Genomic DNA, 20,560 nt, shown 5'->3' with positions numbered 1-20,560 from the left:
CCGCTCAGTCGTCAACACATGTCGTTGCCATTACACAAATGTTCAGTAAATGCACAAAAAGCTATGCCTAGGCTAAATATTGTTTTGACAGTGGCATTATAAAATGCTTGATATGACCCATACCATATGATGGCTACAGTAGCCTAGCTAAAGTTACCAACCTCCCTGCAAAACTCTCATGGCAGCCATGGAGATCATAATTGCACTGATAAGTCTACCGTGCAAAAACGCAACACAGGTTTTTATTTTATTTTTTTATTAATGCTCTTCAGTCTTCGCGGGGTTTAACCTATGGGTTTAACCAGACTGTTACACGAGCTCCACCAATCAGATGCATCACTGTGGGATTGTGGGTAATTAAGTACTTAGCCAAGACATCGCGAATAAAAGACATTTATATCAAAACAAGGTTAGTGCCCCATGATCCTTTTTCGTTTATATGAGCATATACTATTGATTATTACAGCCTTAGCTGGTTTTAGGTACAATGTATGGTTACGTTTTTATGCCTTATACCCCAAATGTTTATTTTATTTTATAAACCTTTATTAAATAACAAGGCATTAGAGAATGTAAAATAACAGATCACAAAAAAAAATGCTATGTAGAACAGTACAGAGTAGCACAAGTCTTTTCAACATTTATATAAAAATATCAAAAGGAGAAAGTTTATACCTCAAATGTAAATGCATTAATTGCATTGAATTTTTACTTCCGGCACCAGCTGTGGGCGGGACTGTGATGCTCTATTCGTGCGCCTCGACGTAATTAGTGACGTAATCATCATATGAATATTCATGTATGGGCGTGGCCAGTCACTTCAACGGTTTTCTCATGCACTACAAACATCAAGGCCTCCCTCATTAAGGTAAATACTGAGATTAAACTCGTTTTTCCACTTTTATAACTTTGAAATTAGTCCTGAAAGAGTATAAGTTTGCTAGCCTGAGTATATGTGCTTCATGCTTAGTTTTAAAGCTTACTTTAGCCAACAAATCTGGTGAATCTGTAGTAAGGTAAAAGAGACTAAGTAAATTCGCGCCATTACCGGAAAAGCTAGACAACATTTTCAATGTATAAATTAAATTATCCAATCAGGTAAATAAAATCAAGTTCATTCAAAAACCTTTAACCTTTAAATATGAAACACTAATGATCTAAAATATGCATATATACACAAATGATGAATCCGTAAAAAAAAAAAAAAGTCATTTTGCAAGAGTGAACACAACAAGGTCTCGTTTCAACAAGAAAAGATTTATTAATTGAAAGACAAGCCACGAATTTAAGAAAACGACACTAATAAGCTAGCCTGAGCTCAAGTCTGAAATATTCAGAAAAAACAAACTACATGTGTCTTGGATAATTCCTATATTTTCCTCATATCGACACACTAAATGTTAATATATCATTTTATAAATATAAAAGTTCCCCGGGTTTTGTTATCCTTCATGTAAAATACACAATACAAATCACTCTACACTTATTAGTCAGCTTTTACCAATTTTCAAGAAGATATAATTTACTAAGAGGTAAATTGAAACAACACACAAAAAAGAAAAAATGTACTGTATATGTAAGTTACATCATCCAAAACGATAAAGAGAGCATGAGAGATGGGGGGGGGGGATATCACAATTTACACTTTCAAAGCACATCTGTTATTAAACTGCTTGATGTAAGGGACTGTAAATAAATATCCTTCCATTTTATCTGAATATTTACATCTAGGATTTCAGTTCTGAGTACCACGATGCTTGTGCTTGCATTTGAACGCGCTACAGCAGGCCACGACTCACTACGTAAACAGTCAAATGGCACTTAAATATATTCTGAAAAACTCCTAAAATAAGACGACATAGAAACCAAGCATGTCACTCTACGTACAATAGAAGTAAACCAAAAGCAAAACCCCTCATGATGACACTGATAGTGCAGTGCTCGTATTGGTGGAATCCCAATAGAGTTCTGTTCATGTCATCGTTTCATCAGAAGTTGAATCAGTTTGGGTGCCTTTAAACTGCATATGTGTCAAAGGTGAGTGGTGTTTTTGGGAGACGTCCAGCCGTGCGTTGGCTTGTACTGGTTCTGGAGGTCTTGGAGAAGTCAAAGGCACTGAAGTCTCTAGTCTTGTCTTCACGCTCCTCAGCGCTTGATATGTTGATATCAGAAGCGTCTTTGCATTGATATCCAGAGAAAGGTTGCAAACGTCCATTGAGGATTTCCATTTAAATATTAGTGTCTTGGTCAGAAAAAAACAAAAAACAAAAACAATGCAACAGAGTAGACTTTCCGAATCAAAAGTATGTGAACCCCTCCGTTTTGGCAAAGTTAGAGTCGAAACAGGCATGTGGTTTGAAATTAACGCAATGAACTGTTCTATACTTTCTGGCACGCTGTCCGAAAGCGAACTCATGATATTCTAGCAGCACGAGAAAAGGCATGCAAGACCAAAAGCACTTTGAGTCGAGTCATCGCACACGATCAACACATCTATCCAATAGTGAAGAGCTGTCTGTAGTCCAGGCACGAGGACAGAAGGAAAACAAACCAAACCAAAGCTCTTCTGTAGGAAACGAAAACGAAAAATCTTCCAACTCGCAAGTACAAAAACCATAATGAGTAAATTACGTAATCTCAGAAATAATTCTCCAGCTGTAGAAAATCTTTAATAACTGGGTGTTACGCTTAAAAAGGTGACTTTCACAGATTGCACACACAAATATAAATCAACATCACGATTATCAGAAAATTGGACACGTCAGACGGGATCTCTTCAAGTGAGCGGTAACGATCAGGATGGTTTAAACATGAATTAAAATTAAGATAATACATATCGATTAAAAAGATGCATGAAACCACTTCGGCGCACACAGTCATTCATTTAAAATAACGTCAGTAGTGAAGAAAATAATGCTTTTTAGTTTTCAAACTACAATTTTCCAGTGTTTTCCACAATAGTACAGCAATTGACAGGTCAAGTACAAAAATTATCCATTAGTTAGTCGCACCAATCTGAAACCAAACAGCAGAGTTCATCCTCAACTTTACATGAACATATGTGCTGTGATCTCCAGAAGAGGATTTAACATTTGTCATTTCACAGTAATTAAACAAACTCTCTAAACTCCATCATCTTTTCATGCAGAAGATTAAGAAAAATTATAAAATCAAAGGTCTCCTGCATGAAATGAATGGTTGGTAAAATCAGTAGTACAATTTACGTAAATGTAAAATCTGCTTGTTTGTGAACAGGACCCAATGTTTAAACTCTTTATCAACTTTTGGTCCACCAATCGCGATGTTGGAGGGCAGCTGATGTGAACTTAAAACAAGAACATGTGGGTCAGCAAAGAAGAGACACAATCCCATCAGGACTTGTGAGTAAGACCGGCAACGCCGGCGTGAGGTAGGGTGACGCAAAACACACCACGACAAAACAACTCGGCCAAATCCACGCTTTCGCTCACACAACTTCACCTGATTCCAGAGGCGAAGGAACGAACGCGCCTTGACGTTAGATAGGGAGCAGTAAGTGAGCGACAGACACGTTTTAGCAAACCATGACCCTGAATTTTCATGTAGGTGCTCAGTGTCAGATCACAAATCCAGCCACGTGTCCACCGTGATGAACTGGGTGGCAGATGTCTACTATGAATATTCTCTGGCGGTGTGGGTTACAGTACAAACACAAGTGGCCTCTTCGGTGTCGCTTCACCGGTTCAGACGAAATGAAAAGCTGTTTTTTGGGTTAAGGCACTAAGATGAACCCGAGGTACATAAAATCCCTGACATTCGCTCTGTTCTGCAACATCGCACCGAAGCAGCAAAGCTTCGAAATGGCCCTGTTGTCTCTCACACTTGTGTTTTTGGTCCAATTAGTAAAAAGAAAAAGACCCACAATACAGTTCGCACATGCAGCATATATTTACAACGAAAAACTCGAGCTACCACACGACTAAATCTACTAACAGAAGGCATTTGGAAACACTCGTCTAGCCCGCTTCGATTACACACAGCGAGACTTTCCACTCCCTAACCAAACAGCACGCAACATTTGGCCAATTACAATGTTCTAAACCAAACCGTAAACAATAACCAGTACAGTAATAGAGAAGTGATAAATATCAACTAGGCGAATGGTGTCCCTGGTGGAGCTAGTGGCTTGGATTTGAGTTCTGGGTCATCCAATAATGCTTTCTACTAACATCAGGGCTTTAAACTTTACAATCAGCATCCCATCACATCATAAAGTTGATTTAATAGCTCGCTGGAGCTGTCGTGGAGATCCATTTTCGCTTTTAAGAATAGATGTCTTGGAGACATGGTACTGAAAGAGATAGAAAGCGCTCATGGGGGATAAGAGCGAAACGGACGTGCTTTCAGACCGAGGCGTAGGTGTTTCCCACACTGCCGCAGTGGCGGATGGTGCTGGTTCCGCTCGAGCTGAGGATGTGCTCGGTCGAGGGTAAAGTGCTGAGCATGCTGGACTGAACCACGCTCACCACCGCGCCGCTGCCGTCCTCCACGGCTCCCACCTGCAACACCTGGATGACCTCCGTCTCCGCTTTCTCCCGCTTGGCCAGAGGCTCGTCAGACTCCTCCATCTCCTCGTCCAGATCACTGTCCATCTCGCTCACCTCGTCTAGCAGACATCAGAATGAGACGTGCCAATTAAAAAAAGAAATGGTGTTCACAACCCATTTATCACCCAAAAAGTTTACTCAGCCTTTTGTTGTCCTAATGTTGTATCCCCTTATTTCTTTTTCAGACCATAAAATGTCCTGCGCACTTGTTTGTATAAGGCAGTGTATGGCGATCAACATCAAGCTTTCTTTTTTTTTTTTTTAAAGACACAAAATTAAACACATGCTGTATATTCAGTATAAGTGTTCCTTTTGTGGTCTGAAAAAGAAAGCACATACAACACAAGAGTGAGTAAATAATGACTTTTTCTTCAAAAAAGAAAGAAAATGTAGGGCAATGTAGCTTGATTATTTTATCCATCGAAATAAAAATGGATAAGCTATTCAACAATGGGCTGGATTGGTGCCAAAAAGGATGTAATGTGCAATGATGAATCACAATATGTGCCTCGTGATGCAGGAACACAAACTGTAGAGTGTTTGTACAGTAATGGCTCCTCCAGCAATCCAGTTTCTCAAAGGAAAGCAACTAAATCTGAGAGTCCCCTACTGGTCTAAAGTGGCTTGGCTCGTTAGTCCAGACTGTAATTATATAACTCTGGGTGTAATGAGGTCTCCGCTTGCAGTCTGAGCTTACCTTTGTCGATGTTGGCAGGTGACATGGTATTCAGGTCCTGAAACTGCGATAGACGGAGCAGCACAAAGAAATGGTGATTAGAGAGAAAGACTGACTTCATGGCTCTTTACGGCTCACGCTGAGCTACACACAGTCTTTACCTCTCCCATAATGCCGATGGGCGTCTCTCCTGTGGCCTGTGCGACGCGGTGCTCCACCAGATAGAACATGTACTCGTCGTACAGCAGCCGGATCAAGTGGAACGAGCCGAAACTCGCCGCGCTGCGGAGGGTCAGGTCTCTGATGACCATAGAGCTGTGAGAGCACAGTAAAACATGCAAAAGTACAGTTAACACTTTGATCGTAAGGGTGTAGGAGAGATTCTTGCTTCATTTGGTTGGTCTACAAGGATTTGGGGAGATCCCAGTATGGTTTCAATCTACACAATCTGAACCAAGTGTGAAATGTCTTGCCTGTAGAAGGACCACTTGAGCAGGAACTGGCGTGCAGCTTTGGGGAGGGATGGTTTATCCTCGTACGGCTTGAGTATTTGAGTGACCACGTTGTCCAGCCAAGCTGCCCACTGTTCCAAAGAGCTCTGCTGCTGGAGGGTGGCCTTGAAGTCCTGCTCGAGGCGTTGAACTACGCCCTCTTCACACTGGCACACCCACGAGGCCTGCTCCTGTACGCCATCAACAACCATCAGAACATCACTGTGATGGACCTTCTCATGGACATTGTGAGGCTGGAATAGTCTACAAAACTTCTGCTCAGATTTGTTTGCCCCTGATCTGCAGTCTGGACAAGTTGCCAAAAAAAAGAGCCAGTCTGGAGATTTTTATCTCTGTTATAAACTGATCAAACGGCGCTGATGTAGAAAACCAGTAGTAGTAAAGATAACTATAACCGTGGTGTTGTGGCAGAAATAGTCAAATGTTACTACTTTATTCATCCTTTTGAGAGAGAAATTGAATGACTTTCAAGCATTTCACACAACTATTTCCAGCCCTGTAAATCTCAATTCAAATGTTATTTCTAATTGAATGACCAAATTAGACATTATGATAAATAAACACTTATTTAAAATTCAAAAAAGACCTCAAATTACCACAAAAAAAATCCAGTAGATGGCATTTATTTCCAATATTTTTTTTGCTTTAAATTACAAAATCATAAAAATCAACAAGAAATCAAATTTTGTCAAGAGTTTTTTGCTTTTTTTTTTTTTTTTTTTTTTGTGTGTGAAGAAAAGTCACAGAGTGCCTTGAAAAACAAATACGCATACAAAGCAAATAAAAAGCACTGCTTTTGTAATCACTAAAGTTGCCGGTCAGTTCAGGATAATATTATTCAGTTCAGTAGAAAATATAAATTTCCTTAAAACAATTACTGTTAAGTAAATTTTGCATGCCTCCCAACTCAAGCTCAGTGCTTTACTGTATTACCAAGAAATAAATGTGTAATATTATTAGTTGCTTCACTTATTAATGCAAAACAATAGTAATTTAATTTTATGATTCAATTCTTTATTTTTAAAACCCGCCCCTAGATGGCAAGCCTTTTCTGTTAAGAATGGATGCCACAAAGAGCACAACAAACCTGAACATTGGCAAAGTCGACCCGGTTGAGATCGCTGAGCATCTGGTTGATCTGGGAGGTGTTCTGCAGCACTGCACGGGCCGCCTGCGCCAGATGATTCAGAGACGTGTATCTGCGGAGCGTCTGAGCGAAGGCACTAACAGCGGAAACCTGCCAAACAAAGGATCAACTCTTTTGGGATTTCTATGGTGGACAAAGGCTTTCATTATGGACTGTGGGAAGGCAGTAAAACAGCTGGTAACCCTCTGCACTCTTACCTTGGTCTGGATCATCCTCTGAGGGATGCTGCTCATGGCGTTGGTGAGCCAGCCCTCAAGGCTTTTGGCAAAATTACGGATGGCTTGAGTCAAGGCACCTGTCGAACGCAAATGAAGATTCACAAAAATAAGGATTTTATATTATCGGGAAAATTCCACACGAGGGACAATCTCAGAGCCAGATTATAGTCTATCAACAAAGTCTGGTGAGAACCAGCCAATTATAAAAGGTGTTATCAGACTAGTGTTTACCATTTAGTATTTGTAATTTGGTGCAAGAATAGGCTAGTGTTTAATAAAGCAAGAAGCTGTGGTTTAAATTAAATTTATAACAGCTAAATTGTGTTATTCATTGTAAACCACGGCTTCACAGTGCTTATTGCTTTTTTAAAACTGTTATTCCATATAGATAGTAAGGTTTCACAGAGCAAATAAAGTGTAATGATATTAATAACAACAGTATTCTTCCACCAAACAATATAGCTCCTCAGAATCAGTTGTGGTTACTACAAAGTGGTTGCCGAGCAACACACAAACGTAAACAAAGGTGTATGTTACTTTTGTAGCGTAATTTACTCGGCTTTGAACGCAGCTCAACCAATCAGAATCAAGGAGCGGAACTCTGTTTTTTTAAGAAGGTTTATAGTATCTCAACTGTACAAAACAGTGAAGATAAGAGTGTTGTGATGATCCACAATGATCTGTGCCTTCTGAGGCTGTGACTATAAAGAGAGACTCACTAGGAATGGGTCTGAGAACATCAGGGATGAGGATCTCCACCAGGGCCTGGTACATCAGGTGATCACAGGTGTTCATCCACTTGAGCACTGCCTCGTTTCTGCAGAGAAGAATCAGTGTGCTCCGCGGCAGGCGGCCCTCGATCTCGCTCAAACCACTGCATACAAAATAACCATACTTGTTCAATCTAATATAAACTTGTAGAAGCACCAAAGAGGAACGTAACGAGTGACACACCTGTTTTCAGTGATGGTGACGCCCTCCACGGAGCTGGAGGGAGAATAGCGCCAGAAAGTCTGCCACAGGTTCTCGATGAGATTGAACTGAAGGTTCACCACTACGTCCAAAATGGCCTACGTGTGAAAACCAGTGACACCACATTTAACCTTTGAACTCAAGGAGCTGAGAATTGAACTGTAACTGATGTCCTGTACGACTGACCTCGCAGTGCTCTCTGTACAGCGTCTGAAGGGCTTTGACGTCTTCGGGTCCGACGCCTTCCACAGGCTCTCCGAGGTCAAGTTCGACGAACTCTGGCAGAGCTCTGGACCCGTCTAAATGGGGTATACGAGGAGAATTAGAAAAGCTCTTCTGAAACATGAATGTGAGCTAACGGTCTCTAGTGTTTTACCCAGGAACTGCTGATGGTGCTGGCTTTGAGCGATGAACGTCTGCTCCGCAGCGTTAGGTGTGTGCTGCCCCCCGGTGGAGAAGTTCTCCCCCGAAACGCCATCCAACTTCTGTACTGGCTTGAATCTAGAGATTTAATTTCCCTTTATGCATTTGGCAGATACTTTCATCCAAAGTGACTTGCATTGCATTTACGGTATACATTTGATCAGTTCATGCATTTCTTTGGGAATTGCACCCTTGACATTTGTTTTGTTGGGAACCGTACACTACAGATCTCTTTCGTGACAGAGACTACAGTACCTCTGCTTCTGCTGGACGGGCTGCTGTCTCAATGCCATGTACTGCATGTCCTCCTGCAACCGGTTCAGAGGAGAGTCCGGCTTCACACGAATCCCGTAATAGTGATATTTAGAGTTCCCTCTGAGAAAACAAGTCTGCTGTGAATGAATGCAGCTTTGGAGAGTACAGAACAGAGCTGAGCATGTGTTAATGAGAGGATTTTACCGGGTGCCCAAGCGGCGTGTGCGCAGCCCCATGAAGATGGAGCGGATGAGCTTCCCGAAAGACGCAGCGTTGACCGGATCCAGCTTCTGCTCCTGACAGTGGCGCAGGTAGTGATTGTAGAGAGTGGAGCGTGGCAGACTCACGCCCTCCGCTGTCTCGTAATTATCCAGGAGCCATTGCAGCTGTGGAGAACAGCTAAACTTGTCAGCTAGATTCTCAAAGTTCACATTTCTTTAACCCTCTGGGCCTTTTCGTTTGGGAGTCACACATGTCTCCTTCGCCGTCAATAGTGACCGGAGCCTCAAAAGGTTTTTTTTCCCCCTTATGAAAATAAATGTAATACATTTTTGTTCTATAATATTTTTTTATTCTTATTTATAATTTTGAGGAAATTTTATAATAATATGCAATATTTATACAATTTTAATGAGCTATTTTTTTCATTAGAATTATTTTTATTTTTTTTATTTTTTTACCTTTAACTTATCTGAATCTTTTTGTGTGTGTGTGTTCACATATCTAATGCTACAAAAGTCACTAAGTGTCATCTCATTTCAACGAAGCGACGATTCTCAAAACATACAATATTTTTCCATTCAAAAATTACCAAAAAGGCCCAGAGGGTTAAAAAAAAAAATTGCATCTTGTGTTCTATGGAAGAAAGAAAGTCACAGGTTTGGAATGGCAATGGTCCTATAACCTCAGCAAATCATTAAACATCTCGTCCAATACAAAAGTTTACAAATATTACAAATGCTAAAAGTTAATTCATGGAAAAACAATCAAAACAAACTTAACAAAATAAGATGCATAACCTAAAAAAGACAGTGCCATTTAGAAAGTCCACACTGGTAATCTGAAATTAAACACATTTTCAGAACTTTTTTCAAATGTAACCAATAAAGAAAAAGTTCCGAATTGATCATGTGACTCTTTTGAATGGCACAGTACAGGAAAGAGAGAAAGCGAGTGAGAGAGAAACCGAAGCAGATCGTGCAAAGAAAGCAAAGCTGTGCATGTTCACAACTTACATGGCTGTTGAGCAGCGAACTTCTCTGACTGGACAAACCTTCAGACTTTTGGAGCGTCTCAATCGCCATTTCAATCTGATAGACCAAAGAGCAAAAGAATAAAGGAAAACAAAAACAAAAAAGGGGGGAAATAAATCAAATGAAGGCTGTAGCGACAGAGAGCTGAGCAGCAGAAACAGACCCGACTAAAGCATCCCAGCCACCAAACACACACTTGCACCGCAGATATAATCATGATCATCCAGCTTCTGTTAACTTTCATTCAGAACAGAGCAAAGCAAACGCTGACACTGAGACCAATTAGTCAGAAATTAAAGGTAATTCACTGCTGACAAGAAAAACTTGGCTTCTACGTGAGAAAAATTTCCTTTTGCCAAAATGGTAGGAGAACCACATTACCCATAATGCACTAGACTTGATCCAACTATCTCTGAATGGAGAAAGTATGATCTGTAGTTTTCACAAAATGATACATTTGTCTTTTTTATATATAGTTCTGAAAGTGTAACAATAAGAAGCTGGAAGAAAATCTAAAATGACCCTTTAATGATGAAACTACTCTTTATGTAACATCTCATTTTAAAGTAAATCTTTACTTTGCAACAACTTCATCTTCTGGATAGTACATTTTAATCCTCTAAAAATATTTTTCCACTAAGACCTTTTGTGCATTGGAAAGATTCTTTGTGGAACAATCAATGCCAATAAAGAATATTACAAGAGTGTTCCATTGCATAAATGTTTTTATTTTTTATTTTTTAAACGTACTTCACTTTGGGGAATCAGAAATGGCATCACTGCGAAAGCCCAAAATTGAAAAACCAATTTTAGAAGCTGTATTTTTAAGAACAGACCCATTATCACAAAATATGTTGATTTATTTTAATAGGTAACCGCTTAAATGTGACTCTGGAGCACAAAAGCAGTCTTAAGTTTCGGGGTATATGTGTAGCAATAGACAATAATACATGGTATGGGTCAAAATTACACATTTTTCTTTTATGCCAAAAATCATTAGGATATTAAGTACAGATCATGTTCCATCAAGATAATTTGTAAGTTTACTACCGTTAATATTTAAAAACTTAATTTTTGATTAGTAATATGCAATGCTAAGAATTCATCTGAACAACTTTAAAGATGATTTTCTCAATATTTAGATTTTTTTGCTCCCTCAGATTCCAGATTTTCAAATAGTTGTATCTCAGACAAATATTATCCTCCTCACAAACCACACATCACTGGAGAGATCATTTATTCAGATGATGTACAAATCTTAAGACTGGAGTTGTGCTCCAGGGTCACATATAATTATACAAAATGACATTTCATTTTAATTAACAAATAAGATTGCAATATTTTATTCTGAAGTGTTTTTTTAGGCTCTCACAGAGGTCTCTCATTAAAAATGACCCAGAGGAAAATTATTAGCCTTTAATTAAAAAAAATATATATTTTTGGCTTTAACCACCCCAAGCATTTCCAGAGCAAGTTCAGCATGTTTTTGAACATTCAGTCGTGTGCGTCTGTGATTGGAGCTCACCGTGGCGGGGGAGGCTCTAGTGGTCTGAGCCGTGCTGTGAGGGGCGGAGCCATCCATGGAGTTTCCTCCAATCAGATACGCTCCTGAGCTGCTGATGATCTGTCCTCCTGACAGCCCCATGGCCAGAGCACCGTTCCCGTTGTTGGTCAAACTGTGAGAGCTCACCTGAGCCGAGCTGCCCTGCGTGTCGAAGTAGTTCCCGCTGCTGTTCTGGTTGTACAGCTGTGGTTCTGAGTATGAATACGTCCGTCTGCCGATGAAACAAGAGTGCTTCAGACACGGCGGCCAGCTGTTTTTTCACTCAAATGATTTCTGACATTATATTAGCGCACACGGTTTCTTTAATTGACTCGAGAAACATAAGTCATGTCTTGATGCGTTCGCATCCTTTCAGCTTCAGGTGAGAGTGCTGTTTCCATGGAGGCACAAATCACCAAAGCATAACTATTTGATAGAGAACATTGCTTCTGATTGCCTTTCTGATATGTGCTCTCTCCTCGTCTGATGACATTTTATTTATAATAGCCAATTTAAAAGATCTTAGCCTCTTGCTGAGTGAATTTCTAAATATGAGCGATCCGAATGTTGCAGAGAGAGAGAGAGCGAGCAGACAGAAGAGTTTCAGGTGACCTGAGTGCTCTCGTCCCTGTTACGCTGGACACTCGTGGTCATTTCCAGGTGACCGCATGAGTCGATCTCGATCAGAGGCAGCATGTTTCAGTGACAGGACAGAGCTGGAGTGCACTAAATCACATTCACAATCTCATTAAAACACTCACATGGTCCCGTTGGTGTAAACGGCGTTGTTTTCCTCCTGAACGTACTGCACCTGTGTTTGATACACATGCTGGACCTGTTGAACAGTCTGCGCCTGAAATAACAACACATTACACTGGAAATATGGACATAAAACTCTATCACAAGATTTTCTGGTATTTCTTGCGCTAATATCAAAGACGATATAGAGATGTTCAGAGATGAGGACTGTTTGAAACGCCGTCTCCGTTTAATACATGAACAGCAAATGATGCGATCGCAAAACAATCAGGAAAAAAGGGATTGCATGCACATTTTTAAGTTATAACATGTGAATATAGGCCTTGTCACCAGTGGCGACCTCATCTAAAATTTCACTCGCAATTTAATATATTTGGTCGCAGTTTGGAGCCCTGCTATAACTATAAATCATCAAGGTTTTATTATAAAACATTAAATTATTATGATAAATCTGTGACAGTAATTTCTTGATTCAGGAAATCTCATGCATCCACCGAGACAAAAACAAAACAAAACATGGATTTACATTTATTTACTTCAAATTTCTTTAGAAGGAAGTATTTTTCCCTATTTTTAACCAAAACAGGGTGTTGTGAGCCTTATTGAGTATACACACGTCGTGTAATGTGTGTTTCATTCATACAGAAGTAACAGAACTCATGACACTCCAGGAAATCCCTTATATGGACAAAAGTGTCCAGCTATCGCTGTTACTGAATTAAAAGAAGATAGAAACACTTGAACTGATTAATTATGATTTCCTCTTTCTGGTATTGCCTCATTCTGTCATAGGAAACCACATCAGATCACAAAAAGAAGTAATTATAAACACATTGTGAAGTCAATTTGGGGTAAAAACTAACATGGGATGTAAAAACAGCAGCTGTTTACAAGAAAGGGCTTCTCTGTTGCATGGTATTTCTCACTGTCTGTAGCAAATAAGAACAAACTAAATAAAAGATAAAGATAAAAAAAAGTGCATAAAGATCTTTTATATCATCCAGTATAGCTCTGTTAAATCGTTCCTCTCAATAACAAAACAACACATGAAACACTGACAGCGGTGAGAAAGCAGCAGTTAAGAAAGCATCAGATTACAGCGATGTGGATGTTTGCGTTTTTTTTCTCCCTTTTTAATGTCTAAATCTAATTTTATTAATCAAAAAGCATGTCTAATTACTTAAAATCATGAAACTTAAACAATTTCATATCAATATATTAAAAGTTTAACAAATTACATGTTTCGGGCCCTATGAAATGTTTATTTTTTTCCAACCTTGTTTTATTGCTACCAAATTCGGTTTTAGCATGTCTAATTAGTTGAACGCATAAAAACAAGTTTAATTTTTTTCTCAAAATAGCCTTATGATTTTATCCTCAGAAATTCTGTGTTAATTAAGTCATTTAATATATCTTTTAAAAAAATATTTTTTTTTAGGAAAATAAAGGGGATTTCATTTTACAATTAATATAAAATATTGTATGATAATTCATTAAAAATAAGGTTTTAATTTTAGTAGAAGTAGTAGCTTATTACGTACATTCTACTGAACAATAGTAATATTTCTGCAGCGATATCTTCAGGTTAAACCAAACTTTTTTTTTTTTATCGTGTTTGTATATGATAGCAGTATAGTTTTACTCCAATGAAATGGTAAAATGCTCATGAAGTGACTCTCAGAGCAGATCTGGAGATGTTGTTCATGTATTTATGTCTTAATTAGTGAGACGGCATACAGTCATATCAATAGAAGCATCACGCGTGTTTTACAAAACTGCACGTCTGCACCATTTATTAGACATTCGACATAAGACTATTTATCTTGTTTAATAAAAGAACAAGGTATAGACCCTATAGAGAAAATTACATTTAAGTAGCCTAAAGGGGCCACCCATGTAATGTAATGGAAGCGGTGTGATGTTTTTAGACACACATGGGCTCACCTGTTGCTGGACGGGCACCTGAGACGCCCCCTGCTGGGCACTGACCGCAGGCACGCTGGTCTGGAGCGGCACGCTGGACGTGGAGTCCGCGCCTGCCTCTGGGGTCTGCATGGCGCCTTGGAGACACAAAACCACCATCAATTGGCCGCAGGGTGTGATTGTGTTGGTATAGACACACAGTGCTGATGTAGATGGGATCTTTGTGTTCTGAGCAGGCCAATGTGTGGAGATCGCTGCTTGTACCCAAAGCAATAAATGAAGTTAATATTTAATCGCCTTCTCTCAGCTCACACTTTAAACAGACAGAGATCTCAACAGCAACCGCTCGCTGCTAACGTTCCTCCGTCCTGAATTCAGTATTGATGAAAACATGTACGTCAGAATGGTTTGCAATGGTTTTTCTTGCTCTTGCTGCATGCGAGCCGTAATGCGGCATGTAAACAAGCCGTGTTTGAGCAGCGGCGCTCGACCGTACAAGCAGCCGAAGGCTCCTTAGCTGTAAAAGTTTCCATGATCAGGTCTCTGCAGGTTAATTACCCTCGTGCTCCTGACAGCCGAGCATCTCTCCCCAGAGACTCTCTGCCGCCTCCTCTTCCTCTGCTCCTCATTTACCTGAAGGGTACAGGTGCTGTTGTGTTCACTTCACCTCCCCCTCAGCCCTAAACGTCTGATTACCCAGAATTCCTGACTCACACATAATCACGCCATTTCCAATGCACACGCTAACGAGTCAACACCCTTCATCTAGAACACGCTTAAACTAGTCAGAGATAACATACTAGCGTTTAACGCCAGACAGTGTGGATCGACATCAACTTTGTCGCTCTTAAAACATCTTATGGCTCCGAACTAGATGACTTTTAGTCTTTTACCAGAATCCTACATTAAACAGACTTTTTACAATTTAAACTCTTCTTGGTAAACGCTACAAATATGTCCTCCGAACAGATGAGTCTTTGTAATAAAAACACACACAAAACCCTCATCCTGTTTATAAAGATGCTAACAAATCAGAAACGCATCGAATGCATTGTGACCAATTACACTAACAATGAGTTGCTAGTTTTTTACTTTCTGGTGTCCCTTAATCTCCATAATATCAGATTCAAGGAAAGAAAACATGGCGAATGCAAATGATCCAATCCATTTGTGCACTTTATGCTATTTCAGCCACACATTAATCTGTTTCTCGGACATTTGACAAATTAGACCGATGCAGAAACGGACGTTTATGGCCTATGAAATGCGGATGGGTTGTGTGACACACCTTCATCCTAACAAAAATATCACAAACAAAAGCACAATGTTAATAATTTCGTTTTACCGTATACACAGCTCACTGAAAAAATACATTCCATCGTTTATTTTTGGTAAATAACCAATTGATATATAATTGTGGCACTTGCTCTATGTTGTCTTAAGTAACCCCACCTGCTCCCGGCACCTGTCTGAACACCCGTCCCCCCCCCACCACCGCCCCCCGCTGACTTCACCTCCTCTCATTCATCCGCTCCCCCGTGGGCCACTTAAACCCAGAGCTCCACTGAGAAACTGCAGCCTCAAAAGCCGAAGGGTAACAAAGGCTCAAGAGGAGGGCAACACTTGCTGTCTCTTCCCCCACGGCCCGGAATCTGCCCCGGCACAGAGCGAGGGGTCAAATGTGCTTTTGGGACGCCATACCAATAAAATTGGCCATCAAAGTTAGAGTCTAATTTGGAATCATGTAATTGTACATGCACAAACACTCTTAAAACCAAAGGTTACTACAGGGTTTTTTGCAACAGTGCCACAGAAAGAACCATTTTCTTGCTTCCCCAAAGAACCATCCAGTGGTCAGCTCTAAACTCTAAAGAACCTTTTGTGAAAGTAGAAAGGGTCCATGCACCTTCAGTCTTTATATTCAAGAGTGCACTGCTATCTTAAGACACTGGAATCAACCATAAAAAAAAAAAAACTCTTACATTTTTTTTTTTTTTTTTTTGGCATTGACCGTTCAATGAAGAACCATTATCATCCATTAATCAAATAGTTATGTGTAGCTTTGTAGATCCTTTAGATTAAGAAAGGATTATAAAAATGGTCTTTTAAGAACTGTTCACTGAAAAGGGAACCAAAAATGATTAAAAACAACCCCCCACCCCCCCCCACCCATTTTAGAACCTTTATTGTTAAGAGCATGGTCAAAAAAATGAATCCACCGCGCCAATTGAGCTTAAAGTGAAATGACCAGAATACAGTAAGAATCAATAAACCAGAAACATCAGAAGTGATTTCAGTAGCTGATGTATATTTAGCATTGCCAGGGGTGGTTTAGATTAAAAACACTAAAATAAAGAGACTTGATTAATGTTAATTAAAAAAAAAAAAAAAAACTATTGTAGATGCTCTGAAACATTTTTTCCGAGCAGCATCCGCCCACACGCTCGTGAGCGATGAAGCTCAAAGGGTTTAGCTTGAAATGAAATGGATATGAATTATTTACTCAATCAGTATCTCTTAAAGAGATTGGAAAGGGAACAGGATACTGTGGACAGGTGGCACGGCCCCGATTTTAACTCTACACCTGGCTGTGGTAACGTGAGCGGATGCCTAGCGGTCTCTGACATCCTGTCCTCTTGGTTTGACCACTAACAGACTGAAAATAAACCTAAGACACCGGACCAGAGAGAAACTCCTGGAATCAGCTTGCTTTCCAAGAAAAAACAGCTACTCTCGAAAATTAGTCGAAGCACCAGATAGTTCACTATTAATTTCAACTATATCAAAAGTTGCATTGAAACTGACAAACACTTTTAGTGTTTACAGACCTGTCTAGTTCTCCAGCGGGAGTTTAGTTAGTGTGTCTTAAGACTGTGTCAGGGGCAGTCTATACGTTTGTTTATATCGTCAAAAAAGATTTGGGAAGCTCATTCATAGATCGTCAAGCTTTGAAGAGTCACACAAAGCTCTTTGAAGCTGCATTGAAACTGATTTGTACCTTCAACCCGCTGGTTCCCATTGAAGTCCATTATATGGAGAAAAATCCTGGAATGTTTTCCTCAAACACAGACTGAAAACGAAAAAGACATGAACATCTTGGACGAGTAAATAAATCATCAGGACATTTGTATTCTGAAAAATAATTAATGATGCTAAAATAAAAAAGAGTGGAGCGACTGAACAGCATTAATCAGGAATATGATTTGGGATGCACCTTTAATCCCGTGAGCTTCCCTGCATTTCCTCATTTATCCAATGTAAGAAGAATAAAGCCAAACAACTAGATAAACTACAAATCATAATATCAAAAGATGTTTTGATTCAACCAGTGACATAGACACGAATAAGTCAATGAATGTGCAAATAACCAGATCTAGACAGAGACAGCTGCTCAAAAATGAGGTTTAAGATAGCCAGCCCACTTGTTTTTGTCCAAGGATGCCTCTGGAGCACCATGTAGGGAGCACTATGTAGGGAGCACACTGGGTTTTGAGACGCGGCCCCAGAGGGCTGAGGGCCAATAGCTTAGCAGCTTTATAACAATAGAAGACAGACAGATAATCTACATGTGCGACATTATATTACACAGAAGCACACTTTAAATCCTCCAGCAGCATTTATCAGAAGAAAACAAATACACAAACACTTCGGTGAGGAGAAAATCCGTTCGCTTTCATTACAAACGAGCGTCAGAGGTTAAAGATAATGCAGCACCCAGCTACTGAAATTACTTGGATATGCATGTTAAACACAACTAAAGCGCGTTTAACGACTAAAAACATGAAAAAGCATCCAGAACGATGTGATTTTGAAGGCAAAGTAGTAAACAATCGCTCCATTCGTTCTCACGATGCTAACGCTAGCCGCTTAGCAACACCTGCTTCGAGAGAAAATGACGCGGCGCTTCGATTAAACACCGTTTTCATCGCGTTTCCCGCTGTTTGGTCTCACAGATGATGTTCGTGAACGCTATTCAGACCCAGACAGATGTCGTTTAGTAAGGTTTAGGGTGAATGAGTGAAAGCAGATGGGAGGAGAAACATCTGGATTGAAGCAGAATGAAGCAGCAGCAGATCGACACCCAATTAAAGCTCCACAACACACACACAGCAGCTTCATATTCACTCATCCGCACACAGACACTGAAACACACGAGCATTATACAATGAGCGTGTTTATAAGCGAGCGGTTAATGTGGAGATATTCACCTGGACTGGTGTGAGGATGAGGATGAGGAGGAGGAAGGTGGCGGTTAGGATGAGCGGAGAGGAGGAGGTTGTTGTTGTTATTGTTGGTGGGTTACAGTCGCCAGGACTACGGTGACTACGGCGCTGCAGCTCGGGGCAACGGTTGCTATAAAGCTCGCCGCGCAGACGAACATGACGCTGCGGAGGGAGGCGGAGCCTACGGCGGGAGACTATAAAGCTCGGCGCAACCAAACATGACGCTGGTTGTAAAGGGCGGGGCCGCTGACGGCTAGAACTCCGTTCGTTTTCCGAAAGAGGGCGGAGTCTGGATTACGTAATAAGATTCCAAAAATGAAGTACTTGTAAATTAAATTAAATTACATAAATCTTAGTCTGACTACGGTTTTAATATTTTTTTTTATTGATTACATGATTGCGTATTATTCACACAATGGCAATAAATTACCCATAATTAACTGATTCTCCCTAATTCCTCCGCATTCATAAGGTCTTACAATTTTGTGGACAGTCACACAAAGACAAAAAAAAAAAAAAAGAGGGTGTCAGGTGGATATCATTACACATAACATTGAGAGAACACAGCATCCTGACCACTTGACTTACAAAACGTGTTTTCTTAGCATTTCAACATCACATCAACTACTAATGAACCGTTTTTATTTTAATTATCACGCAGAATATATTTAACCGTGTGTTAGTATGTCTTTGGAAGGCTTTTTTTTTTTTTTTAAACATATTACCATGCACAAGTTCACCTTATTTCTCATTTACATTTAATGCAGGGATTCCCAAACTACTTTTTTTTTTCAAGATTTATCCGAATCGTTCACAGAATATATTTATTTGAATCCTCCCCTGAGATTTTAAGGTAATACGTTAATAATTTGCACGTTCACCGTCCTGTGGTGTTAGTTAATGATCACACAACATGCAGGTAAACAAATATAATCTATTTAAACGTTGTTATATTAAAATGTATTTATTTTAATTTCACATTTTTATGATTTAATTAATTATTAGCTTTTCATAAAACACTCCAGGACCCCCCTGGAATTCTGTCACAAACTCCGGTTTAGGAAACCTTTATGTAATATAATGTTTAATGCACTATATTATGTTATTAACAACAAATGTAATGCATTTTCTTTTTCTCCGCATATTTATATTAATATGGCACGATTATCCTATTTAAATCAATATGAGAAACAAGTTAGGTCAAAAGTAATCTAAAAGTAATCTGATTATATTATCTAAAATGTGTATTGTAATGGATCACGTTACTAACTACAATTTTTGTCATGTAATGAGGAATCGTAATGGATTGCAATTTTCAAGTAATCTACCCAGCTGTCCGTATTAATTATATGTTTTGCCTAATAAAGTACGATTATTAACATTTCTTGTGTTATCATAAAATGTAATTCTACGAATCTATTGTAAAAAGTAATATTGCGGGCTTTTCACACACCGTATTTAATCCACCAATAGGAGACGCCCGTCACTTTGTGGGCGGGGCATTCCAAAGCAGCTCTGGTTGAGATGGAAGAGAAAGGCGGGACTTATGAATTCTGACCACATCTGCTGAATAAAGAGAAACCAGATTAGTATATTAAAAAACTTCAGTTGGCACTCTTAATTACTTTTTAAAATATATATATTTTTTTAACATGTATATTTTCCAAAAATGTTAGATAGATTGCTCTAGATTAGATCATAACAACAGAGTATTAAAGAAAAAGCAATACATTTTATTATTAACCTGAATTTATTTATTTATTTTTTAAGTCGACTACTGGTCTGTTATAAAGGAATTTATCCAAAATTAAAATACACAACTACTGCATTCAGTGATCAGCAATTAAAAGGTGTTCACACACAAACTGGACGAGGATATGTAAACCTCAATAGGCAATTCATGCTCATAGATGATTTTAGTCAGTAAAACATAACAAACATATCCTTTATGTATAAATATTTACATCAAAATGGCTATAATCTGTGATAAGTGCATTCTTTTGCTTATTCAATAATTATTTACATACTGTAGTGGCACCCCAAAAATATTTGTATACCTAAAATATCAAA

The 20,560-nt window shown here is 39.3% G+C and overlaps 1 protein-coding gene across 5 annotated transcripts; it reads right to left on the bottom strand.

Moving 5' to 3' along the window:
* Nucleotides 1–3,813: 3,813 nt before the first annotated feature.
* On the bottom strand, nt 3,814–18,654 carry LOC113054764 (transcription factor RFX3). Of its 5 annotated transcripts, none has more exons than XM_026220545.1 (18): nt 18,476–18,654; nt 17,266–17,337; nt 14,289–14,404; nt 12,347–12,438; nt 11,568–11,817; nt 10,025–10,099; nt 8,994–9,175; nt 8,790–8,909; nt 8,488–8,612; nt 8,298–8,410; nt 8,094–8,209; nt 7,859–8,013; nt 7,119–7,216; nt 6,862–7,011; nt 5,736–5,944; nt 5,424–5,577; nt 5,284–5,326; nt 3,814–4,645 (listed from the first exon to the last, which is right to left on the bottom strand). In XM_026220545.1, the coding sequence occupies exons 2-18, from the start codon at nt 17,294–17,296 to the stop codon at nt 4,383–4,385; spliced, it is 2,292 nt and encodes a 763-aa protein (XP_026076330.1). In that variant the 5' UTR covers nt 17,297–17,337; nt 18,476–18,654; the 3' UTR covers nt 3,814–4,382. The 5 variants fall into 5 exon arrangements, with proteins under 5 accessions (XP_026076330.1, XP_026076329.1, XP_026076332.1 ...); XM_026220544.1 differs by lacking the exon at nt 18,476–18,654 and adding an exon at nt 17,482–18,382; XM_026220547.1 differs by lacking the exon at nt 17,266–17,337 and having other exon boundaries at nt 14,289–14,521.
* Nucleotides 18,655–20,560: the final 1,906 nt, after the last annotated feature.

Source organism: Carassius auratus, chromosome 35 (assembly GCF_003368295.1).
Source record: "Carassius auratus strain Wakin chromosome 35, ASM336829v1, whole genome shotgun sequence".
Lineage (NCBI taxonomy): Eukaryota > Metazoa > Chordata > Actinopteri > Cypriniformes > Cyprinidae > Carassius > Carassius auratus.
Note: the sequence above shows the minus strand (reverse complement) of the source record. Positions and strands in the feature narration are given on the sequence as shown.

Excerpts from the sequence above, each read along its gene's own strand:
- LOC113054764 (XM_026220545.1), bottom strand. The coding sequence starts at position 17,296 with ATGGACTTCAATGGGAACCAGCGGGTTGAAG. Across the intron at positions 14,405-17,265 it reads TGGGAACCAGCGGGTTGAAG|GCGCCATGCAGACCCCAGAG; the intron begins GTACAAATCAGT and ends TGTGTCTCCAAG. Across the intron at positions 9,176-10,024 it reads GTTCGCTGCTCAACAGCCAT|CTGCAATGGCTCCTGGATAA; the intron begins GTAAGTTGTGAA and ends TGTTCTCCACAG.